This window comes from Melanerpes formicivorus, unplaced genomic scaffold (genome assembly GCF_026170545.1).
Source record: "Melanerpes formicivorus ecotype bairdi unplaced genomic scaffold, bMelFor1.0.p_v2 SCAF_34, whole genome shotgun sequence".
NCBI classification, from domain to species: Eukaryota; Metazoa; Chordata; class Aves; order Piciformes; family Picidae; genus Melanerpes; species Melanerpes formicivorus.
The window spans coordinates 2,443,545-2,470,827 of NW_027142386.1; the positions used below are offsets into that span (position 1 = coordinate 2,443,545).

At 50.3% G+C, this 27,283-nt stretch overlaps 1 protein-coding gene across 2 annotated transcripts in view; it reads right to left on the reverse strand.

Annotated features, from left to right (window-relative positions):
• ELAVL1 (ELAV like RNA binding protein 1) overlaps nucleotides 1-27,283 on the reverse strand; it is a 41,513-nt gene that overhangs the window by 2,828 nt on the left and 11,402 nt on the right. Inside the window, exons 2-6 of one of the 2 annotated variants that reach the window (XM_068156408.1) lie at nucleotides 24,049-24,232; nucleotides 11,967-12,070; nucleotides 10,909-11,062; nucleotides 5,634-5,859; nucleotides 684-797 (exon numbers count right to left, since the gene is read on the reverse strand). In XM_068156408.1, the coding sequence (XP_068012509.1) occupies nucleotides 684-797; nucleotides 5,634-5,859; nucleotides 10,909-11,062; nucleotides 11,967-12,070; nucleotides 24,049-24,220 (770 nt within the window). In that variant the 5' untranslated portion in view covers nucleotides 24,221-24,232. The remainder of the gene's footprint in view (nucleotides 1-683; nucleotides 798-5,633; nucleotides 5,860-10,908; nucleotides 11,063-11,966; nucleotides 12,071-24,048; nucleotides 24,233-27,283) is intronic. The other variant, XM_068156409.1, reaches the window with a different exon arrangement.

Below are 27,283 nucleotides of genomic sequence, written 5' to 3' on the forward strand. Positions count from 1 at the left end.
CGAGGCAGCAGGTGCAGGCAAACACTCCCAGTATGAGCAAGGCTGTTAAATAAGCCACAGTGGTGCCTACTCGCAGCTATTAGGCAGCTAAGGACACACTGGCACCTCCTGAGTCGGTCCTCAGTAGCTGGGGTGCCCCACATCTCTAGCTACAGAATTTCAGTCTCGGGGCTTGATTCCTTAAGGCAGGAATTCTAACTGCAGTAGCTTTCCAGCATCAAAATAGCAAACCACATGTAAGCACAGGTTGACCATTGCAGGGTGCAGATAGAGGTTTTCCACTGGCTCCATGCTAGGAGAACTTTTCTGGCTTCAAAGCCCTGGCTCTTTAAAATCACTCACCCACTGCTCCTGACACCTGCCTCCTGCACAGGACCCCAGCAGTAGCTATACAGAACACAAAGTACAAAACCCCTCTCCTTTTTATTTAGGTCTTGCTTTGTCTCTTCTCCTAGACCCTAATTCCCCTTTATTCTCTTTCTGGTCTCCATCCTAGGAATTCAAAGCTTCACGAAATTTTAATGCAGTATTAGGGTTGCACAGCTAAGAACTCAAAGATCAGGAAATGTGAAAGTTAAGGTTAAAAAAACAACAAAAAAAAACACCTCCATTTGATCCCTCGTGCTTATGTATTACTTAAAAATGTGAGGTCAGGTGATTGTAGAAATATAATGATACTATACCAGGGGTTCCCAAACTGTGGTGTACCACTGGTGATATGCAAACCACTTAAAGGTGGTACACGTGCTGCTCTCTGCCAAGAACATGGCGGTGGCAGTTCCTGATTCTCTGCTGACCTGGAGGAAACAGGGAATGGATGTCTGGGCAGTGAACGCTGCATTAAGTGCCAAACACTCCCCCACTGACTTCTTCCTGCCCTGCATAAAGAGAGGAGCTGCTGCTGTCTCTCTAGAGAAGGGAGGGCTCCCAGCAGCAGAGCTCAGCAGGCAGGTGAGCAGGGCTGCAGCAGCCCCCAGCTGCACTCTGAGCAGTCACTGCTCAGCTGGCACTCGGTTGAAGCACTCATACAAGAGAACCACTCAGTCATCAGCTCCCCCGCCCCAGAGAGCTCAGTTTTTTGGACTCCTGAGCTATGAGCCCCTCCTGTCCCCAGAGCAGGGGCAGTGCTGGTGGTGCAGGCCTCTTCCCTTCCCCTCCATCACAGCCCAGGCAGGCTGCAGCCTGCAGGCTCCCTGCCGCTGGGGTTCCTAGAGCCCAGTGCAGACCTCAAGCTCGGGCTGCAGGTACTCACTGCTGCTGCCACTGCTGGCCAGCCCCAAGCAAATCCAGGTTTGGGAATCCTTGCACTACAGTAAAACTGGAAAGGCAGTTAAGAGCATCAGAATGGGAAGGAGACACTAACCCAGGTGATGTGCTCAGGCTGTGACACATCCACTATTGGCTGTGCTGTTACAGAACATGGTCCCGTGGTCACATGCTTTAGGTGTTTTCTGACAGAGACCTTCAGCTCTGTAGCTCCTTTACATGTGAGGAATGGTCTGGTAGGATAAATATGTTAATATCTGGAAAGCTTTCATCTCAACAGATCACCAGTCTTGGATTCCTGCTCACACAGAGGTGGAACAGAAAGATCACTAAGCTCAGAATTGCACAATGTTGGTTCCAGCAGTCAGTGTAGCTCTGAACCCTCTTGCTCTAAAGCCTCAGGATCTGCCCACAAGCCCAGATCAAGAGACAAAGGACTGAGAACACTTGGAGAGGGGCAGCTGAGGGTCAAACAAATCTACATAACTTCAACCAGCAAATACCTCTGCTCTTTGGCTAAGCTCATTTTCAGATTCTCCTCTCTTCCTGCTTCCACTCACAAAAATATTGCAGGTTTGTACAACAACAAACAAAATCCCTACCAAAGCAAAACCCAAAGTGGGTAAAAAACACCTCCAAAGGACTTGGAAAGTCACTGCAAAAGCACAACCCTAGGAAACCCCACCTCACACAACACCCTTCCTAGCCAGCTCTAACGTGACTGCAGGGAAGCACTCCAAGAGTTCACATGAAAACCAAACCTTGCAGAGAAGCTTCTGGTTGGATAAAAAGCAGCCAAAGTGCAGAGGTGACAGCAAAGGTGGTGTAGGATTAGAGCCACGTGCTGACATTCAGATTGCATCCACCTCAAAGTACTGCACAGGACACAGCAGGTGTGAGAACAGAGCTCCAGTGGATCAGCTGATCTGAGACATCTCCATCCTCACCCTGGCTGGAGGCCTCTGCCAGGACAAAGGATCTCCTGGCCAGCTTGGAAGAACAGCCTGGGGCACAGAGCAGCTGACACAACCCTCCACCCTACAGCAAAGGATTGGTTTTGACCTCACATTGCTAAGTCATCTGCAATTTGTTTCAGGCTGTTTAAAAGACCTTCTGCTTTGGGCAAACAGCTCTGAAGCCAGAGAGATCCAAGCTGGTTTGGAGGAAATTCTGTTTAAAGTTCCATTAATACTGGAACTGGAGCAATCTCAGACTTCCTGCTGCTGTCCTGGGGTTTGCTGTATTTCACTTTATACTTTCTCCTCTACAGAGCTTTCTTAATCCTTCCTAAGAGACTTTTCATGTGTGTCTAGAGACAGGCCAAGGGGGAATGGTGTGAAGCTGAGACACAGCAGGGTTAGACTGGAGCTGAGGAAGAAGTTCTTCAGTACCAGGGTGGTGAGACTGGAACAGGCCACCCAGGGAGGCTGTGGCTGCCTGCTGCCTGCTCCCTGGGGGTGTCCAAGGCCAGGGCAGATGAGGCCTTGAGCAGCTGAGTCTAGTTGAGAGGTGTCTCTGCCCATGGCAGGGATCTACTGCCATGGCAGTAGAGGATCTCTGAGGTCCCTTCCAACCTGAGCTATTCTACAGTTCAATGATTTCTCTTTGGGTGGCTCTTTGAAGCCCTTCTAACCTCAAAAAACCCCAATCTCTTGTGACATTAAGTATCAATGTGGGATATTTTTAGCTGCAATCTTTTTCACTTGATAAGGTTCTCATTTATAAGAGCAACCTTTTGCTCTACTGCCACGAGGCTGCCTCACTCCACAGATCCAGGGATTATTTTTAACACCCTAAAGGACACAATCCCAGAGATGTTACTTTAACTGAAAACAATTTCTGTCCAGTTCCATGACAGTCCTCTCATTCCCTAGGCAGTAGTAATATTTCCAATATTAGCCTGTGTTGCCTTCACACCTGAGCCTGGCAGCTTCTTGCTCCTGAAGAGCCCCACAAAGAGAAGGAGTTCAATGACATTGATACTGAGCCTCAACCAACCTCTCATACCCTGACACAGGCAGGAACAGTCTACCAGATACAAATGAAGCTTTGAGAACTCAGTGATGAAAGCTTTAGGCCTAGAATAACCTGCTGTGAAAGCAGGCAGCCCCCACCAGAGAGCAGCAGCAAGCAAAGAGGTTTCACAGCACCATGTTCCTCTAGGGCTTTGCTGCAGCACTGCTCTGGGTGAAATGGTTTCTTCTGTGGCAGTCTCACCCCAGACAACTTGTGTCCAAATGACAAACTGGCTTAAAAGATGAACATTTAAACAATTCCACTGGAGTTCAACACATGTGGGAGCTGCCCAAGCAATAACCTCAGTGACAGGGTTAAACAGTCTAAGAGTCTTCTCATGTTTTCCCTTCACCAAAGGATTACCAAGAAGTAACAACTCCCCATTGGGCATTTGGGGCCTAATTCCTGGGTTCTGACATCCACAGAAGTATGCCCATTGAATTAATGAGGAGCTGGCTCCAATCCTGAACAAGACTGAAAGCAAAACCAGCTGAACTGGGAATCACTTTGAGATTAGGAGGAACATCCTGGATCGAAGCTCTGGTGAGCTGCAGAAGCAGAGGGCTTTGGCCAGCCTGCTCAAGCTTTAGGAGCTCAGATCTTCCATGGCAGAGTACACCACCTCCAGATCTGCCCATCTGCTGAAGTAAGCAAAGCTCACCCTTGCCCAGATGCTTTAGCTATCCTCCAAACACAAACCCAAATGCAGTGTCATTGCTTCTGGAGGCAATGCAGAATACTGTGGAGCATGTCTCAGAATGAGCACTCCAGTGGAAAAAGGCATTCACAGCAGTTCCTGATGTGAGCCACAAATACCACAGGAACTACCAAAGGATTAAGAGAACATTAAAGAAAGGGTTTGAGTCATATCTGGGGGAAATTAATAATTACAAATCAGTGATACCAAAGGCTTAATCCTGGATTTGCAGGGCTATGATGGAAGGAGGTGAAGAGTAATCACATGTCAGTGTATTCAACCTCTGTGCAGCAGAGACCACAACTGGAATTCATCCAGCCCGGGAGCCCCCTGGAAGCAGCTGATGCTTTCATCAGGTTTTGCTCACTACACCAAACAAACAAGACTCCAAGCTAAGGATCCTAAGCTTCACCACACTATGAATAATTATAACTCATTAAGTTCAGCATCCTTTGAGGGAGACTTACTAGAAAAAGTTGCAGTCAAGACCAAAAGCTGGGAAGAATCAAGAGGGCTGTGAGGTGGTGCAGGTGTGGTGTATCCATGGTGCAGGCCATGCATGTGTGGCTGAGGGATGGAAGGGTTCAAGTTCCTGCAAAGCTGTGACAAGATATGAAGAGGGAGGGACAGTTCCTGCCTTCAAGTCAGCTGGGGAATTGTCTCCACTATTCATAGAGCATGGCTTACCCCAGAACTGCTCTGCTACTGCCTCTGCCAGTCTGCAATACCTAAACATCTGAACACAGATCTGCACCTCAGACACCCTGCTTTAAGCAGCTGTGCTAAGCAGGTTCAAGTGATTCTTGTTCAAAGCAACCAAGGCAGTTTCTAAAAGCAAAAGACACTTTGTCTCCCACAGTCTGGAAGCCAACAACAGGCTGCAATTACTCAACAGTTCCACTGACCTTAGTAGGACTCAAAGAAGGAGAGAACCCTGCACGGCTCGAGATGTAGGCAGAAATCCCTTACACTCTTTTCATAGTTTCATTCAGGGTTGGAAGGGACCACACAGACCATCTAGTTCCAACCCCCCTGCCATGGGCAGGGACACCCCACACTAGATCAGGCTGGACAGAGCCTCATCCAGCCTGCTCTTAAACACCTCCAGGGACGGGGCCTCGACCACCTCCCTTGACAACACATTCCAGGGTTTCACCACTCTCATGGTGAAGAACCTCCTCCTCACACCTAGCCTGAATCTCCCCACCTCCAGCTTCATTCCATTCCCCCTAGTCCTGTCACTACCTGACAGTAATAAGGTTTTCCTGGTTCACTATGACACCCCCCTGCTGGAACCAATGGTTCAGAGCTTTAAGTTGCCAAATACAGACACATTCAGAGAGATGGACTCCAGAATGGGGATCTGTTGAGACAGGCATCTACCAACACCCATCTGGAACCTGCAGCTGGCTATCACCTCCCTGTAGGCTCAGTGGCAGAAATAAGACACCGTAGGGTATGCTCCATTCACATCATGAACTCCAACAGCAGTTTTACAGGTAAGACTTGACTGGACTCATGTTTGAATTCCACAAGCTCTTCACAAACCACTGCAGGACACACAGTGCACTTATGCATTCATTCAGACATGCTGCAATGAAGAGGTGAGTGCAGAGCTGCCGAGGCCGCGGCCCAGCCGCCGCTCCTAACCTACCTGAATCTCTGCGCCTGGTGGTGCACCGGCCCTCCGAACCGTCTAGCTGGTGAGTGACACAGCTGGGACAGCAGGGCCACATTTTTGTTCTGGTTAGGATTGGCTGCAAACTTCACTGTAATGGGTTCGGAGGAACCTGGGGGTTTGTGACCATTGAAATTTGTAATTGCCTCTTCTGCTTCTGACCTTTTGTCAAACCGGATAAATGCGACCCCTCTGGACAAACCTTTTAACCAAACCAATAGAAACAAAACAAACAAACAAACAAACAAAATAAAAAAAACAAAACAAAACAAAAAAAAATAATTGAAGTTCAGGATAAACTGAAAAGAACTTTAAAAAGCAAAAAAAAAACCAAAAGAGTTAAATCTTTTCCTTTTTCCCCCTTTTGTGTTTTACGGTCACAGCTTTCGAGCTCTCTACGTTTTACCGCTCGGGTTCTTCGGCGGCTGGAGGACGAAGGGCAGAATTAAGGAACAAAAGACAAGTTAAAAGGCATTCCCAGCAGCTGCAGCAGCCACAGGGACTCCAACAGAGACAGGCAATTTCATGGAATCCATCAGCAGCTGGCATTTGCAGTGACCAAAAAAACACCAAACGACCCCTCCCAACATTTTCCAGTAAGTAACTCCCAACATTTTCCAGTGCCCAGGTGGCCAAGAGGGCCAATGGCATCCTGGCCTGCAGCAAGAATAGTGTGGCCAGCAGGAGCAGGGAAGTCATTGTGCCCCTGTACTCTGCTTTGGTTAGGCCACATCTTGAGTCCTGTGTCCAGTTCTGGGCCCCTCAGGTTAAGAAGGACATCGAAACACTTGAAGGTGTCCAGAGAAGGGCAACAAGGCTGGGGAGAGGCCTTGAGCACAGCCCTGTGAGGAGAGGCTGAGGGAGCTGGGGTTGCTTAGCCTGGAGAAGAGGAGGCTCAGGGGAGACCTCATTGCCCTCTACAACTACCTGAAAGGTGGTTGTAGCCAGGAAGGGGTTGGTCTCTTCTTCCAGGCAACCAGCACCAGAACAAGAGGACACAGTCTCAAGCTGCGCCAGGGGAGGTTTAGACTCGAGGTGAGGAGGAAGTTCTTCACCAAGCGAGTCGTTCATCATTGGAATGTGCTGCCCAGGGAGGTGGTGGAGTCCCCATCCCTGGAGGTGTTCAAGAGGGGATTGGACGTGGCACTTGGTGCCATGGTCTAGTCATGGGGGCTGTGTTTATAGGTTGGACCCAATGATCCTCGAGGTCTCTTCCAACCTTAGTTATACTGTGATAAAAAAGGTTTCATTGCAGTTGGTTAAAAACCAAACCCAAACCTCCTTAGCTTGGGTTATCAGCACAAAGCTTCATCTGCAAACCCAGCATTGACAACACTGACCCCAGTTTGTGCCCAGGTGTTTCATATTCCCATGCTGAAAACACTGCCCCACTGGTCAGGGGATGGGGGCAACTCCATGGCTGTTAACATTTCCTGGTTTAATTTCTCGTCCCAGAGCCTAGCTGCTGCATGCTGCCACCCTTCAGCATGAGGTAAGAGGTCCTAGGAAATCTTTTTCACTCTCCCCTCATTCTTATCTCTGACTTGAGGACAGCTGGAAATGTTGTTTATCAGAGAGAAGCTCCAAGGGTATCTTCAGTTTGAATTTCATCCCCAAGCAGACACTGTCCTAGAGGGCAGCAAGTTCTCCATGGGACACTGCTGTGGCATCAAGAGCCAACAGCATCCTGGGGTGCAGCAAGAAAAGTGTGGCCAGCAGGGCTAGAAAGGTTCTCCTCCCCCTCTGCTCTGCTCTGGTGAGACCACACCTGGTATAGTGTCCAGTTTGGGGCTCCCCAGCTCAAGGAGACAGGGACCTGCTGGAGATGGTCCTACAGACTACAAAGATGACTGGGGGGCTGGGACATCTCTGCTGTGAACAACAACTGAGAGCCTTGGGGCTGGTTAGTCTGGAGAGGAGAAGGCTGAGAGGGGATCTGATCAATGTCTATAAATATCTGAGGGGTGGGGGGCAAGATGAAGGTTCCAGGCTCTTTTCAGTGGTGCCCTGTGACAGGACAAGGAACAATAGGTACAAGCTGGAACCCAGGAGGTTCCATCTGAGCAGGAGGAGAAACTTCTTTGGTGTGAGGGTGCTGGAGGCCTGGAGCAGGCTGCCCAGAGAGGTTGTGGAGTCTCCTTCTGTGGAGACCTTCAAGACCTACCTGGATGTCTTTACCCTTCAATGCTGGGTCAAGGGTTGGACTGGATGATCTTTGAGGTTTCTTTCAACCAGATATATTCTGTGTGACCTGCCCTGGGTGATCCTGCTCTAGCAGGGGGTTGGGACTTGATTATCTCTGGAAGTCCCTTCCAACCCCTAACATTTTGTGATTCTGGCCAGACCAGCTCTAGTCTTTTACCAGCTCTGTTGCAGAAGGGCCAAATCAAATACTTCCATCTTGTCTCTTCTCTACACCCAGACAGGGAAACCCTCAAAGCCAGTTTCAGAAGTTGTCTGAGCCCATCATACATCACAAAGGTTTGTACCAACTGAACATTGCAGCTCAATAAAACCTTTGGCATGTGGCAAGAAAGCAAAAGAGAATCCAGCCCCTACAATTACCCATGGGCTGGTCTCTAGGAAAGGCATCTTCCCACTGGGGCACTGGCAAAACTTGCAGAAATAACCTCTCCTATTACTGTGTCAAGCATGAGGAGTCCCAGGCCGCCTTCTGCCTAAGTCACTGCACCTACAAATGCTGCAGAACAGCAGCGGGGGCTGGCTAGCAGCTCTGCAGCTGCTGCTCCTAGAGTGAGCTGCAAAGCAGTCAGCCTCTGAAGTTTATCTGCTGTTTTATTTCTTGCTGACAGCTTCTGAAATAGGAGGCTAGAATGGATCAGTTCATCAAATCGGAGCAGACAGTACTACATGCTCCAACCCCACTGAGATGAGCCAGAAGGAGAGGCACAGAACAGCAGCAGCAACCAGAACTCAGCAAGGGCTATTCCAGAGTCCAGCATGCTGGCACTTCTTCTCCATTTGTGGCTGTCCATCCCAGTGCTTCCTGGGTGTTCTCTCACACAAATGCTGGAGAAAGTCTATTTTTAAACAGATTCAATCTCCAGAGGTAGAGAACCTCCTCTGCTCAGAGATGAGTGCAACAGCACAAATCCCAGCTAGATGAAGAGAAGAACTCAGGTTTTAAAGCCAAGGCCTGGCTGCACTCCTGAGGGGAGGCAAACCAAGGCTCTGTGCACTCAGCTACCCTGGAAGCAGCACCCATTCCTCCAGCACCACCTTCATGTGGGGTTAGCTGGGAGCAAGCTATGTTCTGAGCTGGCAATGGCATAGACAGAGGCACAGCCCAGCACACTCCATGAGAGGCATTAGATTCTGGGGAGATGTGAATGGTCTGACTGCTGTTATTTGGTGTGCACTTGCAGCCCAGAAAGCCAACCAGAGCCTGGGCTGCAGCAAGAGAAGTGTAGCCAGCAGGGCCAGAGAGATGATTCTCCCCCTCTGCTCCACTCTGCTGAGACCCCAGCTGGAGCACTGCCTGAAGCCCCTACAGGAAAGATCTGGAGGCGCTGGAATGTGTCCAGAGAAGGGCCACAAGGATGAGCAAAGGGCTGCAGATCATCTCCTATGAGGACAGAGGTTGCTCAGCCCAGAGAAGACTCCAAGGAGACCTAACTGTGGCCTTCCAGTATCTGAAGGGGGCTACAAGAAAGCTGGAGAGAGACTTCTGAGGGTGTCAGGGAGTGACAGGACTTGGGGGCATGGAGCAAAACTAGAAGTGGGGAGATTGAGATTGGATGTTAGGAAGAAGTTCTTCCTTGTGAGGGTGGTGAGACACTAGAATAGGTTGCCTGGGAAGGTGGTGGAAGCCTCATCCCTGGAGGTCTCTGCAGCCAGGCTGGATGTGGCTCTGAGCAACCTGATCTAGCATGAGGTGTCCCTGGCCATGGCAGGGGGTTGGAACTGGATGATCCTTGAGGTACCTTCTTACTCTGACAGTTCTCTATGATTTCATAGCTCTGCCAAAGACAGATGCTAGGCTTGATTCCAGCAGCAGCCAGAGGAGGATGACTCTTTTGGATCAATACAAATTTTCAGTGAAGTCTTCTTGCTTCTACCTATAGCTGTCACCTAGCTAAGTAGCTCTAGAGACAGAACCATGCAGATATCAAAGCTTAACCAAGTGTCTCCTTTCTAGAGGGGAAGGATCCCTGGCATGGCTGCAGTGATTACTCATCTCAGATTTCTCTGTGGTTACAGTGCAGTCTGACCAAATCACTTCAAAGCAGAGGTCTACACAAGGACCTAGCCCTGGTGGAGATGTGTAACAACTTTACATCTGCAGACTTCAGCATCTGGTCAGATTAATCTCACCAAAAGCTGCTGCTGGCCTGCTCTAAATTACAGGAGATTCCTCAGAGCATGAAAATGGTTCCCTAGCTGCTGGGTGCCAGCAGACAGGAATGCCACAGGTGGAATTGCTGTGGTTAGAGGATCTCCTGTTCTCACACAGCACAGCAGCAGGGAACTGGGGCTCTCTCCAAATCTAACCATGCCACAGGGGCTACTGCAGACAGAACAGCTGAGCTCACAGCTTAAGCCAGGCTCCTCACTCAGTCTGAAATAAGGGAGCTAAGGAACTAAAACTCTGCAAACACTCTCAGGGTGTCAGCATTAAAGTTACAGTGGCAGCACTTTGGTGTCCCCTGAGCTGAGTGATTAACTTAGCAACTCCTCCTTTTGTTTTTCTAATTTAAACCACAACAGCAAAACAAAAAACCAAACCCCAAGCATTCAAGAGGGTGGCACTAAATGTGGTCATTCACAGGTTAGCAGTAACCACAGGACTGGAAGGCACCTCCAGGGTTTTACAGTGAGAAAATTGGGTGCGTTCCCAGTTGGGAGAACAGTCAAAACACATCCTTGTGCTTTTGGATGGATAATTATTGCCTGGGGTTCACCTGAGGAAGACAGCTGCATGTGTGCAATGCAAGGGCAATGTCAGCCCTCCAAACACTGCACTACAGTAAGGAAGTGTCACAACAAGACAGTAGATGGGGACAGACCAGCAGCTGACAGCAGGAGCAGAGAACACGGCAGGAGGTTTGGGCTGCCAGCCAGCAGATCAGCAGCACAGGACACTCTGTGGTTTAAAAAGAACACTGGAAAAGGATCTACATGGACCCCAGATGTCATGAGCAGTGGAGGTCTGAGTTAGTTTGGGAACTGCCAGTCTCAAAGACACCAAAATGGTCCCCAGTGCAGCCTGCTGAGGGAGTGCAGGGCTCACCTGTGGTTTGATCCACCAGCACACGGGAGTTGATGATGCGTCCAAAGCGTGAGAACATATCTTCTACATCCTTCTGTGTCATGGACCTGGGCAGCCCACTGATATATAAATTAGCATCCTTGATAACTTCAGAGCTTGGGCGAGCATAGGAGACCTGCAGAGGAAAAACAGTGTTTCCATTCAGGGTGGAAAGAGGCAAGGGTAATTCATTTTGTCTTGCCTCACTTCCCATGCATTTCTGGCTGGAGCTCAGAAACAGCTGAACAGGGAGGAGGGAAGGAAAACACCCAGAACCAAGTGAGAAAAGTCCCACCCCTGTATGACTCGACTACAACTCCATTCACTGGGGTCTCATCCAACAGCTAAAGAATACAGATGTACTGCTATGAAGAGACAGCAGCAGCCTAAACCAACACCTCCAGCCAACACTTGCTGTGTGGAAGAACCCCTGCCTGAAGTTCTGACAGGGATGCAGGACCTGCCAGTAACCCCAGATCACACCAAGAACTTGTGCTGTGGGTGCACTCTTTAAAGCCTCACAGGACTTAGAAAGCTGCACTGCAGCTGTTCATCTCAACTGCTGCTGCTCAAGAAAGTTACAAACCCCAGCTAAGCAGGGATGGTTTCCTACACCCAGCACTGCCTGCTCTGCTGGACAAGCAGTGTCTGCATTTGAGTTTAGAGACCACAGAGTGTTTGAGATGTGCCTGAGGATGTCCCCTCCCTGGGGGTGCTTGGGGCTGGGTTGGATGAGGCCTTGAGCAACCTGGGCAAGTGGGAGGTCTCCCTGCCCAGGGATGATCTTTAAGGTCCCTTCCAACCCAACCCATTCCATGAATCTGAGTTCAAAAGCCTGATACCACTTTGGAGTGAGCCAGCCTACCGCTGTAATAGGAATGAAAAGCAGTGGAATATGGGAATGCAAAGCTGTAACCAAACCTGAGAGGCACAACAGCTCTCTGCACTGCCCCTACAAAGCCTTACCCCCAGAATGAAGTTTACTGGGAGATCAGAAAAAGAAGTTTCACAGAAGACCAAACCAAATCTGCCCAGCCTACCTTGATAGTTTTTGACTGCAGTCTGAGGCCATTCAATGTGTTTATTGCTCTCTCAGCATCCTTTGCAGTGACGTAGTTCACAAAGCCATAGCCTAAGCTGTGTCCTGGAAGAACATTTTGAGAGTTAATCCCAAGAGCAGGAAGTTAATCAGCATCAATGTGAAAGGAAATGAGAAAAAAGCCAACAGCATCAGAATCCACACAGCAAGTATCAAAATAAGCCAAACAAGTTCTCATACAGCAGAAGAAATAACTCAAAGCTCCTTCCCTGCTGCTCTGGACACCCCACAGACAGCATGGGTCAGGCAGCCACAGGTGATCCAGGACCAGTGACTAAGCCAAGGCTGAAACCTTGACCAGCTTTTAAGATTAACTGTGCTGGACCAAAGGCAAGCAGTTAAAGTTCAGTGGCACAAACTCCTGTAGACAAAGAGTAGAAAAAAGTAAGGGAGTGTCAACAGATGAACTGCTTGGTAAGAAAACATCATTCCTGTGCAGCTGCTCCACCCTTCCCTCCTAGAGACATGAGGAGACAATGCTGTCAGTCCCTCATACACTCATGGAGCTCATCAGCAGTGAGTCTCCCACACCAGATTCAAGTCAAGAGCAAAAAGCTCCTCTTGGATGCCAACATTTCCTGGGCTGTTAGCTCCTGCAAAGTTCACTCAACCCTTTAAAAAGAGATATTACTCATATAAATCTTTAAAACATTTAAGGCAAAGGATATTTGGATACTGATTTGTTCTGCTTCTACCTTCAACCCCCACAAGCACTATTACAACACCATATAGTAAGACAACTTCAAGTTGCATTTTCCCAACAGTTAAAGGCTCTTACTTAAAACAGAGCTAAAAATAACTACAATCCTGGCAAGACTCAGTGCAACAAAGCAACTCTCATTTGGTACTGAGGTTGTTCAGCCTGGAGAAGAGAAGATTCCAGAGGGACCTTAAAACTGCCTTCCAGTACCTGAAGGGATCCTGCAGGAAGGCTGCAGAGAGACTTTTCCTGAGGGTGTCTAGACACAGGTTTGCAGCTGAGGCACAGCAGGATTAGACTGGACCCTTCCTCTGGACCCTTTCCACCAGCTGCTCCAGGTCCTTCTTGTGCTGGGGGCACCAGAACTGAAGGCAGTGCTGCAGGTGGGCTCTCAGCAGAGCAGAGGAGCAGAATCCCCTCCCTGTGCTGCTGCTCTCCCTGCTCTGGCTGCAGCTCAGCACTCAGCTGCCTGCTGGGCTGCCAGGGACCATTGCTGGCTCCTGAGAAGAGGAAGGACTGGATGGAAGGAAGATCCAAATAGCCCTCCAAGTGTTATTGCTAACAGCATATGAGCTACTTCAGAACAACTGGCACAGCACAACTGCCTGGCACATCCTCTGCTTCTCTCTGCTGTGTTGTGAAACTTAATAGACCATAACTCATCTAGACCCAAATAATATCATCGCCTGTTTCCTAACAGCCTCCTCCTATAAACAGTCCCAGTTCATTTTTACTGCCTGCAAAAGCCCTTACAGCAGCCAGCTCCTGTCTGTGCTCACCCTCACACAGCAGCAATACTCTGCTCTTACAGCCCCAGCACCACAAGAGCTGCAGCAGCACAAAGCCACTCTCCTGGACAGCTGCAGTGGGAAACCACTCTGACAACCCAGGTCAGCTTTAACTCCACTTTGGAAACAAATGCAACAAAAGCAAGATCTTAAAGATCTTAAACATCAGCTTCTGCATAATTGTCCTTGCAAGACCTACAGGTAACACTGACCAGGAGTTTGCAGCCATCTCTCACAGCATGGTTCTGTGATTTCTTTACAGCACTGATTTTCTGGTTTCCTAGGCAAAGATGGTCAAACTTTTAGATCACATCAGCCACAACCACTCATCTACTGACATTCTTTCCCCCCCCCCCCCCCCCCCCCAGTTAAGAAAACAATTTAACAACTAGAAGAGTGTTTAGCACCTGGCCCCAGCTACCTTCTCCAGAACCTGACCAAGGAAAGAAAGATCACCTGCAGAGGAACAAACAGCACAGGCAGCAGGCAATGACATTTTCCTCCCTAGGAGAGTCCAGCACCCCTTGTGTGCAGCACACCAGCACCAGCTGCTTTAGGGAACTTTTCAGCCTAGCCCCAAATCCACACAAACATCAACATCCCAGCAGAATACTGGACAGAATCAGTTCCTAATAATGTTTAGGAAACCAGGTGCCTAAAGGCCAGGGGAACAGACTCCAACAGGCCTGCCCCGCTGAGCCCTGCAGTCCAGGCTGTCACTCCCTGGGGGGACAGTGCACAAGGAAGGGGGTGACCAGATTGTCCCAGCAGGGAAAGAGCAGCAGTATTTCACAGCAGAGACATTTATTGAACTAGCTCCTGGTACAGATCAGGAGTTTAGCCTCCAAGCAGTGTGTCTGACTGTCCTGCCCTTTCTCCTTGCCCTGCTGTGCTCCCAGGAGGGGACCAGCTGTACACTGCAGAGCAGCTGTGCTCCCAGGAACCCTGCAGGCCTGCAGCCTGCCCTTGCCCAGCAGCTCACCTGCACAGAACCTGACAGGTTCTCTTCTTGCGATGCTTGAGATCAGTGACAAGATGAAGCTACTTAGTTTGGGTTTTATCCTGTACATAAGTAACAGCACTCATGGACACAGAGGACCAACAGGGCCCAGTCCCTGTCAGCACAAACCAACCACTTCCCTGTCCCTCAAACATCAGCTTGTGTCACATCAAAAGCAGTCAGATTTTTGTCCCAGGCACTGTGCTTGACAGCCTGTTCCAGAACCCCCTCCAGTGCTCTCCTTTACTAAGTGTGGGTCTCCAGACTTGGCATTCACTGGTTCTTGTGCAGGCAGTATCACTGGTTCTTGTGCAGGCAGTATCACCAAGTGTCACACACTTCACCTTCCTAGGGCCTGTTCCCCAAAACTAGAGTGGCCAGATCCCATTGGCCTCCTCACTGCTGCTGTTTGAGCAAACTTCCCCACCTCTGATTCTGCACAGGTTGCTCAATGCCTGCTCCTCAGTGAGTTTGAGTGTCCTGGGGAATGGGAGCAGGGCTGTGCTGGGGTTTACAGAGCCATAGATTACCAAGAGAAGGACCTGTAAAGTGGCAGCACAGCAACAGTCACATTTCCTCACATTTAATAAGTTCACCCCAAACCCCATAAATTACAGCTCTGTTCACTTCTGTCACTAGGTAAGAAAACACCAATTCCCTGTCTTACTCTGTAAAAACCTGGAATGCAGCCCTGACCTCTTGGTACTAAGCACCTTTAAATGACAGCAGGGTAACAGGGCTTCACAATCCTAGGCACCAATCCAGGCTGGGTGCAGAATGGGGCTGAAGAAAGTCTTGGGGATGTTGGGTGCTCAGCAGCTCCCCAGGAGCCAGCAGTGCCCTCCTGCAGCCCAGAGGCAGCTGTGTGCTGGGCTGCAGCCAGAGGAGTGTGGGCAGCAGGGCAGGAGAAGAGATTCTGCCCCTTGGCTCTGCTCTGCTGAGACCTCACCTCCAATTCTGCCTCCAGTTCTGGTGTCCTCAGCAGAAAGAGGACACCGAGCTGCTGGATAGAGTCCAGAGGAGGCCACAAAGATGATCCAAGGGCTGGAGCACCTCTGCTATAAGGACTGGCTGAAGGAGCTGGATGTGTTCAGACTGGAGAAGAGAAGGCTCCAAGGGGACCTCAGAGCTGCCTTCCAGAGCCTGAAGGGATTCTACAGGAAGGCTGCAGAGGGACTTTTCCTGAGGGTGTCTAAGAGACAGGCCAAGGGGGAATGGTCTGAAGCTGAGACACAGCAGGGTTAGACTGGAGCTGAGGAAGAAGTTCTTCAGTACCAGGATGCTGAGACTCTGGACCAGGCTGCCCAGGCAGGCTGTGGATGCCTCCTCCCTGGGGGTGTCCAAGGCCAGGCTGGATGAGGCCTTGAGCAGCTGAGTGTAGTTGAGAGGTGTCCCTGCCCATGGTGGGGAGTTTGCAGTAGATGAGCTCTGAGGTCCCTTCCAACCTGAGCCATTCTAGGATTCCTGCAGTGCTAAACCCCTCAACTCTCCCAAAGCTGGCAGCAGACATTCAACTGCCTTGCTCTAAACACCTCACACGTGGATCTCAGCCATCTCCTGCCACTTGGTTACTGATTTCATGAATGAACAGGGCAGGAGATCTGACACAGGACAGCCCTGTCACTGCAGGAGGCACCTTCCCCTGCCTGAGCACTCCTCAGCAGTCCTCTCTCTGTTCACAACTTGGCTTCAGATTCCTTGGGCCTAACCAGTCTGAACTGCCTGCCTCTAGGAAAAGCCAGGAAATAGAGGAGGAATCAGCACTTCCACAGCCTTCCAATTGATGCCAAGTCTTCATCCCAGACAAGGAACAACTTGTTTGCTTTACCATGGTGTTAAGAGGCTGCTAGAAACCTGCCATGCAAAGGAAGGCAGAACTGTAACAGTTAATTGCTATCAATTGAAATTATTTGGGGGCAAACCCCATCTTCAGAAGGCTTTGCAGAAGTCTGCATAAACATAAATGCAACTGGACTCAAGGGGCCGAGATTTCAGTAAGCAACAAGCAGCTCCTTATCTGGATGAATAGCCACAAACCCTAGCTTTAATCAAACTGCTCCTTCAGCAGAAAGAATCCAGTTCTGTTTCTGTGATAAAAGCCCTTTCATGGCAGAGGGCTCAGTTTTGCTGTGCATCACTTGGGTTCTGGCCATGTCCTTCCTTTCTCTCCCAGCTCCCCCAGACTCTGCTTCAGTTCTGAGCTTATTTCTTCCTCTCCTCCTCCTGCTCCTGACTGACAACTGCAGTGTGCCTGGGGAATACAAGATGAGAGCAGAGCTGGTGCTTGTTTACCCCTGCTCCCTCTCACAGCAGCTCCAATGGGTTCTCCCCAAGAACCTCAAGAAAACCTAAACTGGCTGCTGCTGTGCCAGAGCACCTCAAGTGTGGAGGTTTTTCAGCTGAGCAATCTCTCTGAACTGGGAAAGTGTTAATTCAGCCCAAGGAAGTAATACAAAGATGGAACAGATCATCCCAGATGTGGCTCAGGGGAGGATGTGGAGTCCTGGAAGAGGACTTTTTTTGTTTGCTTGCTTTTTTTGTTTGCTTGGCTTTACAGAATGTGCTGCGAGTGCTAACCAGCTGAATGTGTGGGAATGCACCAAGAAGCAGCATGAACAAGCACCAGGCCTGAGCCTGCTGAAAAAGCAGAATTCCAAGTGGTGACTGCAGTTGCAGAGGATGAGAACAGAGTGCTCAGATTAGCCCTGTGTGGGCTGCCCCCAGTGCAGTGACATTGGCTGGGGACACCACCACACCAACCCTGAGCAAAGTGCAAGCACCCTCACATCCAGGTCCCCACAAATGGGCTGTGCCAGTGTGAGAAGTGTGGCAAGGCAGGAGGGCAGAGCCAGGCCGGGCAGGAGGGCAGAGCCCAGCATCAGGAGGCTGTGTTCTAACCCCTGAGCAAAGTCACCACTGCACACAGCAGCTTTTGTTTCCCAAGGTCCCAGCACCCAGGAACAGCAGATGTGGCAGCACAGAGCCTGGCTGAGCAGGGAGCTGCTGGCAGGCCTCCAAAGCAAACAGGCCACATACAGGAGCTGGAGGAAGTGACAGCCACAAAAGCAGGGATTCAGAAACTGTCCTGCCCCAGTGCCAAAGCTCAGCTGCAGCTGACACTCCAAAGGGATGGAGGCAAACAAAGAAATTATCTCAAAGGTAACAAGCAAAGCTTCTCCTGCTGTCTCAGCAGTGCAAGGCTGCAGAAGGAAAAGGTGGGATGGCTGCTGACCAGGTGAGTGATGTGGTGGCAGTGGCACAGGAACCCTTCTTTGCCTGATGCTTCACTGCAAAGTCTAACAGAGCCTCTGCACTTGGGAAGGGTTCAAAGAAGGACCAGTGGGTGAAGATCACTTAAGGGACAGACTGGGTGAGAGAATCCGACCCATGCACATCCATGGGACAAGACAGACTCTCTGAGGGCAGGGCTGCACAAGGAGCAGCCTAACCACTGCAGAAATGGGCCAAGGGTACTCTATGAAGCGCAGCAAGGACAGGTGCAAAACCCTGACCATGGGATGGAACAACCCTGGCAGCACCACAGCATGGCACTGACTGAGCAGCTGTGCAGAGAAGGACCTGGGAACCAGTGTGGAGCAAGGTGAGCAGGAGCCAGCAGAGCACTATGGGAAAGTGAAGAGCATCATGCACTGTCCTACAGCCAGAATAAAAGACAGAATTGTTCTGGATGGAAATGGCCTCCAAGGTTGAGTCCAATTATCAACCCAGCACCACCACAGCCATTAAACCATGCCCCCAGGTGCCATGGCCATAGGTTTCTTGAACCCCTCCTCCCACATCCCTGGGAGGAGGCAGCCACAGCCTGCCTGGGCAACCTGTTCTAGAGTCTCACCACCCTGGTACTGAAGAACTTCTTCCTCAGCTCCAGTCTAACCCTCCTCTGCCTCAGCTTCAAGCCATTCCCCCTTGTCCCTTCTCCAGATGTCCTCAGGAAAAGCTCCTCTGCAGCCTTCCTGAAGGATCCCTGGAAGGCAGCTCTAAAGTCACCCTGAAGTCTTCTCCAGGCTGAACACCCCCAGCTCCCTCAGCCTTTCCTCACAGCAGAGCTGCTCCAGCCACTGGATCATCTTTGTGGCCTCCTCTGGACTCACTCCAACAGCTCTGTGTCCTCCATCTGCTGGAGGACCTGCTGCAGCCTTTTGAGTTGATTTCTGGGGTAGTTCTTAAACCAAAGCCTGGAATGACCCCAGCTGCTCCCTGGCTGGCAGAGCAGGCTCTGACAGTTTGCAGTGGACTAGTTCTCCTGTCACACATTTTTGGAAGCACCTACTCAGGTTATTTTTAACTGAGAACTCATTTCTTTAGGCTTCCACTTGTTCTATTCTGTCATTTTTTTGTCCACTGGTCCCAGGAGATGATGCTGGTTTCTGGCTTCTCATGATGTCCTTCAGCCCAATGTTAGGTCTGCTCCACATCCTACCTTCCAACCACATTTTGCACTTCAATATTCTTAAGAACCTGACAAGTTCCACAGACTGTTTAGCTCAGGTTAGAATACAGGCAACTGCTATTTGTTACCCCCTTGGCAGCTTCTGGTTTCACACCACAGGAGGAAAGACACTGAAGGGCTGCAGGGTGTCCAGAGGTCAGCAACAAGGCTGGTGAGGGGTTGGGAAGGCATCATATACAGAGAGGCTGAGGGAGCTGGGGATGTTTGGTCTGGAGAAGAGGAGGCTGAGGGGAGACCTCACTGCCCTCTACAGCTCCCTGAAAGGAGGCTGCAGTCAGGCTGGGGTTGCTCTCTTCTCCCAGGTAACCAGCACAGGGGTGAGAGGAAATGGACAGGGGACATTTAGGTTGGACATTAGGAAAAGCTTCTTTGCTTCCAGAGTGGTAAGGGATTGGAACAGGCTACCCAGGGAGGTGGTGGAGTCCCCATCCCTGAAGGTGTCCAAGATGCTGAAGATGTGGCACTTCATGACATGGTTTAGTGGTCATGGCAGCTGGGTTACAGCTGGACTCCATCTTGAAGTTGCAGCTCTAGTGACTCTACCATGTCCTTAACAAGGAAAACCAAGCAAATAAAACCACACCAAAGCCCCAGCAAACAAAACACCACACATATCTCCCCCCAATATAGAACACACCCCAGAAAGAAACCAGTGGCAACAACCAGAACCAGAAAGCTTCTTGAGGGAGTCAAACTGAATTTTTGCATGTGTGCAAACACCTGAAGTATTTCAGCACTGATCTTCCAACCTAGCAGTGGAAGGGCCTCATTTCCCATTCCAAGCCTGTTCGGACCAAATCCAACACCAAACACAGCAGCCCACCTGGTTATCACTGGTCTACCACACAGCTCAACCTCAGTCCTTCACTGAAGGTATTAATGATGCATTTCAGCCACTCCAAAAACCATGAAGCTGAAACCCAGTCTGAACCCAGAGCTCTTTGCTGAGCCAGTCCCTGAGTACCCACTCCTGCATTCCTCAGCAATGTCCTCACACCTGCTTCAGCTCTGGCACTGAGGAGCTGCTGGGCTCCCCCTTTTCTCTCCCACTTGTAACATGGTGACCACTCCAAGTGCCCCAAACCCAGGTCACATGCTGCTGGAGACAGAGCTAGGTACAGGGGGTCTGGTACAGGTACTGAGGCAGGCCCAAAGCTATCCTTGGCCATGCAAACACCAAGAAAGCCCTGCAAAAGTCCCATGGGACAGTGTTTGTGCCAGGCTGGGGGCAAAGCTCAGCCCCACTGGGCAGTCTGGTGCCTAAGCTGGTAGCAGTGAAGGGGAAGGGGGCCTGGGGGCCTGGCAGATGGAAGGATGACCATGAGCCAGCAATGTGCTCTTGTGGCCAGGAAGGCAAATGCTATCCTGGGGTGGATTAGAAAGGGTGTCACCAGTAGGTCAAGAGAGGTTCTCCTCCTCCTCTATTATGCACTGGTGAGGTTGCATCTGGAATACTGTGTACAGTTCTGGGCCCCTCAGTTCAAGACAGACAGTGAGCTGCTTGAGAGAGTCCAGCAGAGAGCCACGAGGATGAGGAAGGGAGTAGAACATCTTCCATATGAGGAGAGACTGAGGGAGCTGAGGGCTCTTTGCTTGGAGGAGACTGAGAGGTGACCTCATCAATGTTTGCAAATATGTACAGGGTGAGTCTGGAGAGGCTGGAGCCAGGCTCTGCTGGGTGGTGCCCAGTGACAGCACCAGGGGCAGTGGTGGAAGTTCAGGCACAGAAGTTGCACATAAATATGAGGAAGAAAGTTTTCACAGTGAGGGTGATAGAGCCTGGTACAGGCTGCCCAGAGGGGCTGTGGAGTCTCCCTCTCTGGAGATACTCAAGGCTTGCCTAGATGTGTTCCTGTGCAATCTGGTGTAGGTGTTCCTACTCTGGCAGGGGGTTGGACTGGATGAGCTTTTGAGGTCCCTTCCAGAGCAGAAGATTCCCAGTGAGGGATGGAAACTGACACTGCTTTGCAGCTACTTGCAGCCTCCCACAGCATTCATCGACATCAAAAAGTGGAGAAGCAGCCTGGTGGCTTTAAAGAGTTTCTCTCAACCTTAAGAACCTGATCATGGCACATGGAAGCCTGCTCAGCACCATGCTGCAGCTGAACCAAATCCAACCTCACAGACACTGGTCAAAAATCAAATAGCTTGCTCAAAGGAAACACAAAAACAACTTTGCCTTTCAAATGGATTCCTGAATGCAAGTGATCAGTCTGCAGGAAGCTAAGCCCAGTTCATTGAGTCATGGAAAGCAGCATTCCAGGCAGAAGGCATTTTCTGCCTTATATATTTCATTAACTGAGGAAAAAAAATCATGTATCAGTCACTGCTTTGTAAGAAAATACACATTATCACCAACCACTGATTCCACCTCTGCAAATAGTCAGTAAAGGCAATTCTGAAGACAAAATGCTTTAAGAGCACCAAAGCTGTGATTTCAGTGAGGAGAGGTAAATTAATCTAAAAAGTCCAATTCCCTTCTGCCCAGGCCACTACACCCCACAACATCTTGCCAATACCACAGCTTACCTGACCTCACAGAAACCAAGGTCAGGGAGCTGAGCAGATCCTTCTGCAGCTCTAATTTCCTGCTAGCCTGTCATGGGGTCAGAAAAATGCCTAAGGAAAGCAGGACTGGGCCCCAGGGCTGCTCTCAGGGGAGGCCAAACATCAGCTCTGCTCAGAGCTGGACAAGCCAAGAATCTTAACACAAAGGGGCAGAAAAGTGAAAGGAAGTAAAAAGGCCCCTGAAGGAGTTCATTCTTGGTTACTGACACTCCAAAACTATTAGGGAGCATAGAGAAGCCTGGGAATTGCTCCTGACAGGGCTGCAGTTGAAGGCAACAGTTGGCAGCAGCAGGAGTAAGTGGTCTGAGCAAAGCAGCCAGGCAGAACCAGACACTTGCACTTCAAAGCCAAGCTGGAATTTTGTCCACAGGCACTCAGGGGCTATGCAACGTTACAGGAATTTCACTTCTGAGTCCTCAGGGGGGTGTTAGCAAAGCCTGAAGCACACAAGCAGGTTTTGGACTTTAAACTACCCAGCACTGTCAGGTTCTGAGTTAAAGTAGACCAGACTCTGCCAGACTGTTGGATGCTACAGGGAACTGCATGGACTCCCAAAATCAGGCAACGCTCTGCCTTGCTTCCCACCTGAAACATCCTCACCACCCCCACAGACCATTTTGTGCTTGCCTGAAAGGCTAAGGTGGGGATGAGCCATGCCATCTGATGAGAGCTTGCTGTAAAGGAGTGGATTTACATCCTTGCAAAAGCAGCCTCCAGAGCAAAACCTCTGCCTCTAAGCACATCGAGGGCTATGGCAGTGCGTGGGCTGAACACTCCAAGCAAGCACCACTGCAGGGAAGCATTTCATGATTGTTTTTACATGCACACTTTGTAAGCAGAGAGACAGAGCTATCACATAACACTTCACCTGAAAGAAATTAGAGACACAGAAAGCAGAGAAGCCCTTCTGAAAGTAAACTCTAAAGCTTAATTATTCAGCTCTCGTGCCTGCCCTCAAGCACACAAAATAAAGCAGCCCAATCTGTTAAGACAGCACCAAATGCTCATGGGGTTGATCAGCTTTTATGGAGTTTTTACAGCCAGGGAGGTAGTTCCAGACCTGCTTTGTTGTGGATAAGATAGTGATGCAAGTCAGTATTGCTAGGCTCTGAAACACGACACTGAGCATGTGCAGCAGCAAACGCCCCGCAGCAAGCAGCTGCAGGCTGAGCACAGCCAGGTGTGCACAGCCAGTTAACAGCACAGGAACCTGCAGTTACAGAAACCATGCTCCCACTGAGCCAGGTTCTATGAATCCTGAATAGGAATACCCAGAAGTTGGAAATGAAAACTTGGGAACACTGCAAGGATCCTTCCCAGGACAGCTACACAGCTCCTAAGAGCAGCTGCTCTGGCAGCATTTGCTGCGTGCAAGGAAACCAAGTTCCAAAGATCTGAACAATTCATTCCTCTCAGTTTTCAAAGCTCCCACTAAGAATCCTAAAGAACATGCAAGTGAAATTCCTCAAGAGTGATAAGGCCTGCAGGGTGCCACTCCTTTACTGACCAAAATCAGCTCCAAAGGTTGGTTTGTCGGTTCAGTGCTCAGGGAGAGACAAAACTGTTCAGATTATAGGAAGAATAAATAAGATGAGGCCCCTGGTGTTTGCAGTGAGGAGCTGCACCTCTTGGGATTCTTAACCACATACAAACCAGTCATTAATTTAGCCTTAATTAGTCCAGCTCCCTAATAATATCCAAGGCCTTGGGGGTGCTGGTGGAGGAGAAGCTCAACCTGAGCCAGTAGTGTGCACCTGCAGTCCAGAGAGCCAACCAAAGCCTGGGCTGCATCAGAAGTGCAGACAGCAGGGCCAGGGAGATGATTCTCCCCCTCTGCTGTGACCACACCTGGAGTACTGTGCCCAGTTCCAGAGCCCCTACTACAGGAAGGATCTGGAGGTGCTGGAAGGTGTCCAGAGAAGGGCCACGAGGAGGAGCAGAGGGCTGGAGCTCCGCTCCTATGAGGACAGACTGAGGGAGTTGGGGTTGTTCAGTCTGAAGAGAAGGCTCCAAGGAGACCTAATTGTGGCCTTCCAGGATCTGAAGGGGGCTACAAGAAAGCTGGGGAGGGACTTTTTAGGGTGTCAGGGAGGGATAGGACTGGGGGGGATGGAGCAAAATTAGAAATGGGTAACTTCAGATTGGACGTTAGGAAGAAGTTCTTCCCCATGAGGGTGGTGAGAGACTGGAACAGGTTGCCCAGGGATGTGGTGGAAGCCTCAGCCCTGGAAGTTTTTAAGGCCAGGCTGGATGTGGATCTGAGCAAACTGCTCTAGTGTGAGGTGTCCCTGCCCTTGGGAGGGTTGGAACTGGATGACCCTTGAGGTCCCTTCCAGCCCTGACAGTTCTGTGGTTCTAAGTGAATTACATGCACACTTGGCAGCAGCTCAGCTTGACTATACACACACAAGTATTTCCTATTTCTCCATCAAACAGCACTCAGATAAGGATTTGCTTGAGCAGCCAACCACAAAGTGTCTCAGACACTGCTGGTACCTGCAACTTTGTCCCGGATGAGCTTCGCAGACTCAACTTCGCCGATACTGCTGAAGAGACTCCGCAGCTCATCCTGTGTCATGTTCTGAGGGAGGTAGTTCACAATTAAATTTGTTCTACCAATATCATCCCTGCAATCTTCAGCCATGTGATCTTCATAACCATTAGACATGTTATAGTACACCTGCAAAGAGAAAGAGCCCAAGTAAGTTGCAGATCTTTGCGCTTCAAGAAGTTCTCCACCTGAAATAAGTCTGAATGCTGATGTCAGAGCTGAGAACAAGCAGCTGCTTCAGCTCCACATTTTTTCCAGTCACAAAACAAAACAGGGTCTGTTGAACATTCCAGCACAATTCACTCTTTCAAAGGAACAAGCAGGGCAATATACAAAACATGCACCATTGAAGAGCTCTTAAGGGCAGCTGTTCTACCTTAACAAAACCAACCCCACACTGCTGCAAACGCCAAAGTGTTCACAGCCACAGAGGCCACAGCAGGTTCCCTGCATCCAAGCTCTTGGGACCAGCCAGAACCACACCTGCCACCTCAGTCTTCACTCCCACCTTATGCCCAGAACCACAGAATGTTTGGGGTTACAAGGGACCTCCAGAGATCACCCAATCCAGAACCCCTAAAAAGCAGAAAGCAGAGCAGCAGCCAGACCTGCCAGGACTGGGTCAGTCTTTCAGCTGGGGACTACCAAGTTTCTGAATGTTTTACCCTTCACATGTTGCTCATCCTGCCCCTCAAGGCCCTGTTACTGTGCCACAGCTGGCTCTGGGTCACTGCTGGACTGCACACATAGGACCACACAATCACTAAGGGTGCAAAAGCCCTCCAAGATCATCCAGTCCAACCCTCACCCCAACACCACCAGGTTCCCAAGTGCCATGTCTACGTATCTTTTGAACCTCTCCAAGGATGGTGACTCCACCACTTCCCTCTGCAGCCTGTTCCAATAGCTCTGTGCAGGACAGGATGTGGCTATGTGACACACAGGGAAGGGAAGCCACCAAATGGGAACCTCAGAAACCACTTCAACACTTGCACAAGGTCAGAGTGAAAGATCAAGGCTCTATTTAGCAGAGCTGAGCCTCCAAACCCTCACCATCGCTGAGGTGCATCCACTCAAACTCTCCTGTCACCAGATCCCTCTCCAGCACTCCACAAACACCCTGCCAAAACCTCAGCCACATCCACCTGCCCTAAAACCCATCCTCCCTCCCTCCCAGCAGCCAAGGCCAGGCCATGCTTCCCTAAGGCCAGAGGCTTTCCTCATAGGCAAAAAGTCCCATCCCTAGAGAAGTGAGCAGTACCAGCACCATTCCTTCCCCAAATACTCTTCCCAAGCCACCAAAGGTCTTCTGGCAGCTGGGATGTGCCTGTGGCTCCTTTGGGATAGCCACTGGCCAAAGGAGCCAGCAGTGGCCTGCGCCCACCTCACCTACAGCAGGTGGACACTTCCCACATGAACCTGTACAGCACAGTGCCTTTGGTGCACAGCAAGAGTTTCACAGTTGGGGTTTGCACTTTCCTAAAGCCTTGAGAGAACAACCAGAATTTCTCTCACAAAGGTACTCCCAGCCAGCAGCAGGGACTGAGAGCTGACACCTCAGATGCAGGGGACATCTGCAGCTCCAACTCGCTGCAGACCCAAGCTGCTCTTCCTCCATACCCTGCCAGAAAAGCAGATTTCTCAAAGCACTTTTACAACCACTTTGAAATTGTCAAAATCAGGAGACCTAAACCTTACCCTGCCACAAGAGAGAGAGGTAAACAGGCTGAGGAAACCTGGACTGGGCTGCTCCTTGCAAACACCACTACCAGGAAGGTCCTATCTTGTCTGGCTCAGCTCTGGTTCTCAAGTTTGCTGCTGCAGATTTGTTCGTCCTCACAGCCCAGCAGCCCTCTCTAGCTCCAGAAGAGCATTGCTTTGTTTAACAGCTCTTAAAGATAGCTCTGAGGCACACACAGAAAAGCTGTGAAGTACCTGAAATTAATTCATGCCCTCCTGATGCTCACAGACTCACAGAATGGTAGGGGGGCTGGAAGGGACCTCTAGAGATTGTCGACTGCAACCCCTCTGCCAGAGCAGGATCACACAGGAACACATCCAGGTGGGTCTGGAAAGTCTCCAGGGGAGACACCACCACCTCTCTGGAGAGCCTGCTCCTGGCCTCCAGCACCCTCACACCAAAGCTTCTCCTCATGTCGAGGTGGAGCCTCCTGGGTTCCAGTTTGTGCCCATTGTTCCTTGTCCTATCACAAGACACCACAGAAGAGCCTGGCACCTGCAGCTTGACACCTACCCCTCAGAAACACAGAAGTTGTTAAGATTTCCTCTCAGCCCTCTCAAGTTCAGTTCAGCTCTCCTCCTCTTAACTCATTGGTGCATTTCAACAGAGAATCCAAGCACTTTGACTTCTCAGCACCCAGGCAGGGCAGCCTGCACCAACAAGCTGCAAGCACATTGAAGGATGAACGCATTTCAGCTCAAGCTCCCCCAGCAAGAGGCAGAAGACCAAGCACTTTCATTTTTTAGATTAAGGCTCAAACAAGAGGACTGAGGTGGTTTGGGGTTTTTTTTTTCCCCTTCAACCACAAGCTCTCTCTGCAGTCACACCTTCAGAAGTCAGGCTGCATAAAACTAAATCAGCTAAAGTGATCATCTTCCTCTTGACTGTGCTCTGCTGAGACCTCACCTCAAATACTGCCTCCACTTCTGGTGTCCCCAGCAGAAGGAGGACACAGAGCTGCTGGAGTGAGTCCAGAGGAGGCCACAAAGATGATCCAAGGGCTGGAGCAGCTCTGCTATGAGGACAGGCTGAGGAAGCTGGGGGTGCACAGCCTGGAGAAGAGAAACCTCTGGAGGGACCTTAGAGCTGCCTTCCAATACCTGAAGGGATACCTCAGGAAGGCTGCAGAGGAACTTTTTCTGAGGGTGTCTAGAGACAGAACAAGGGGGAATGGTCTGAAGCTGAGGGATGGCAGGGTTAGACTGGAGCTGAGGTGGTAAGACTCTGGAACAGGCTGCCCAGGGAGGCTGCGGCTGCCTCATCCCTGGGGGGGTTCAAGGTCAGGCTGGATGAGGCCTTGAGCAGCTGAGTCTAGCTGCGAGGTGCTGGAGGAGATGATCTGAGGTCCCCTCCAACCTGAGCCATTCTGGGATTCTGTGATCTGTTCTTACAGACCCAGGTTACCAACTCTTAAGCTCAGCTTCACACCATGGTATTCC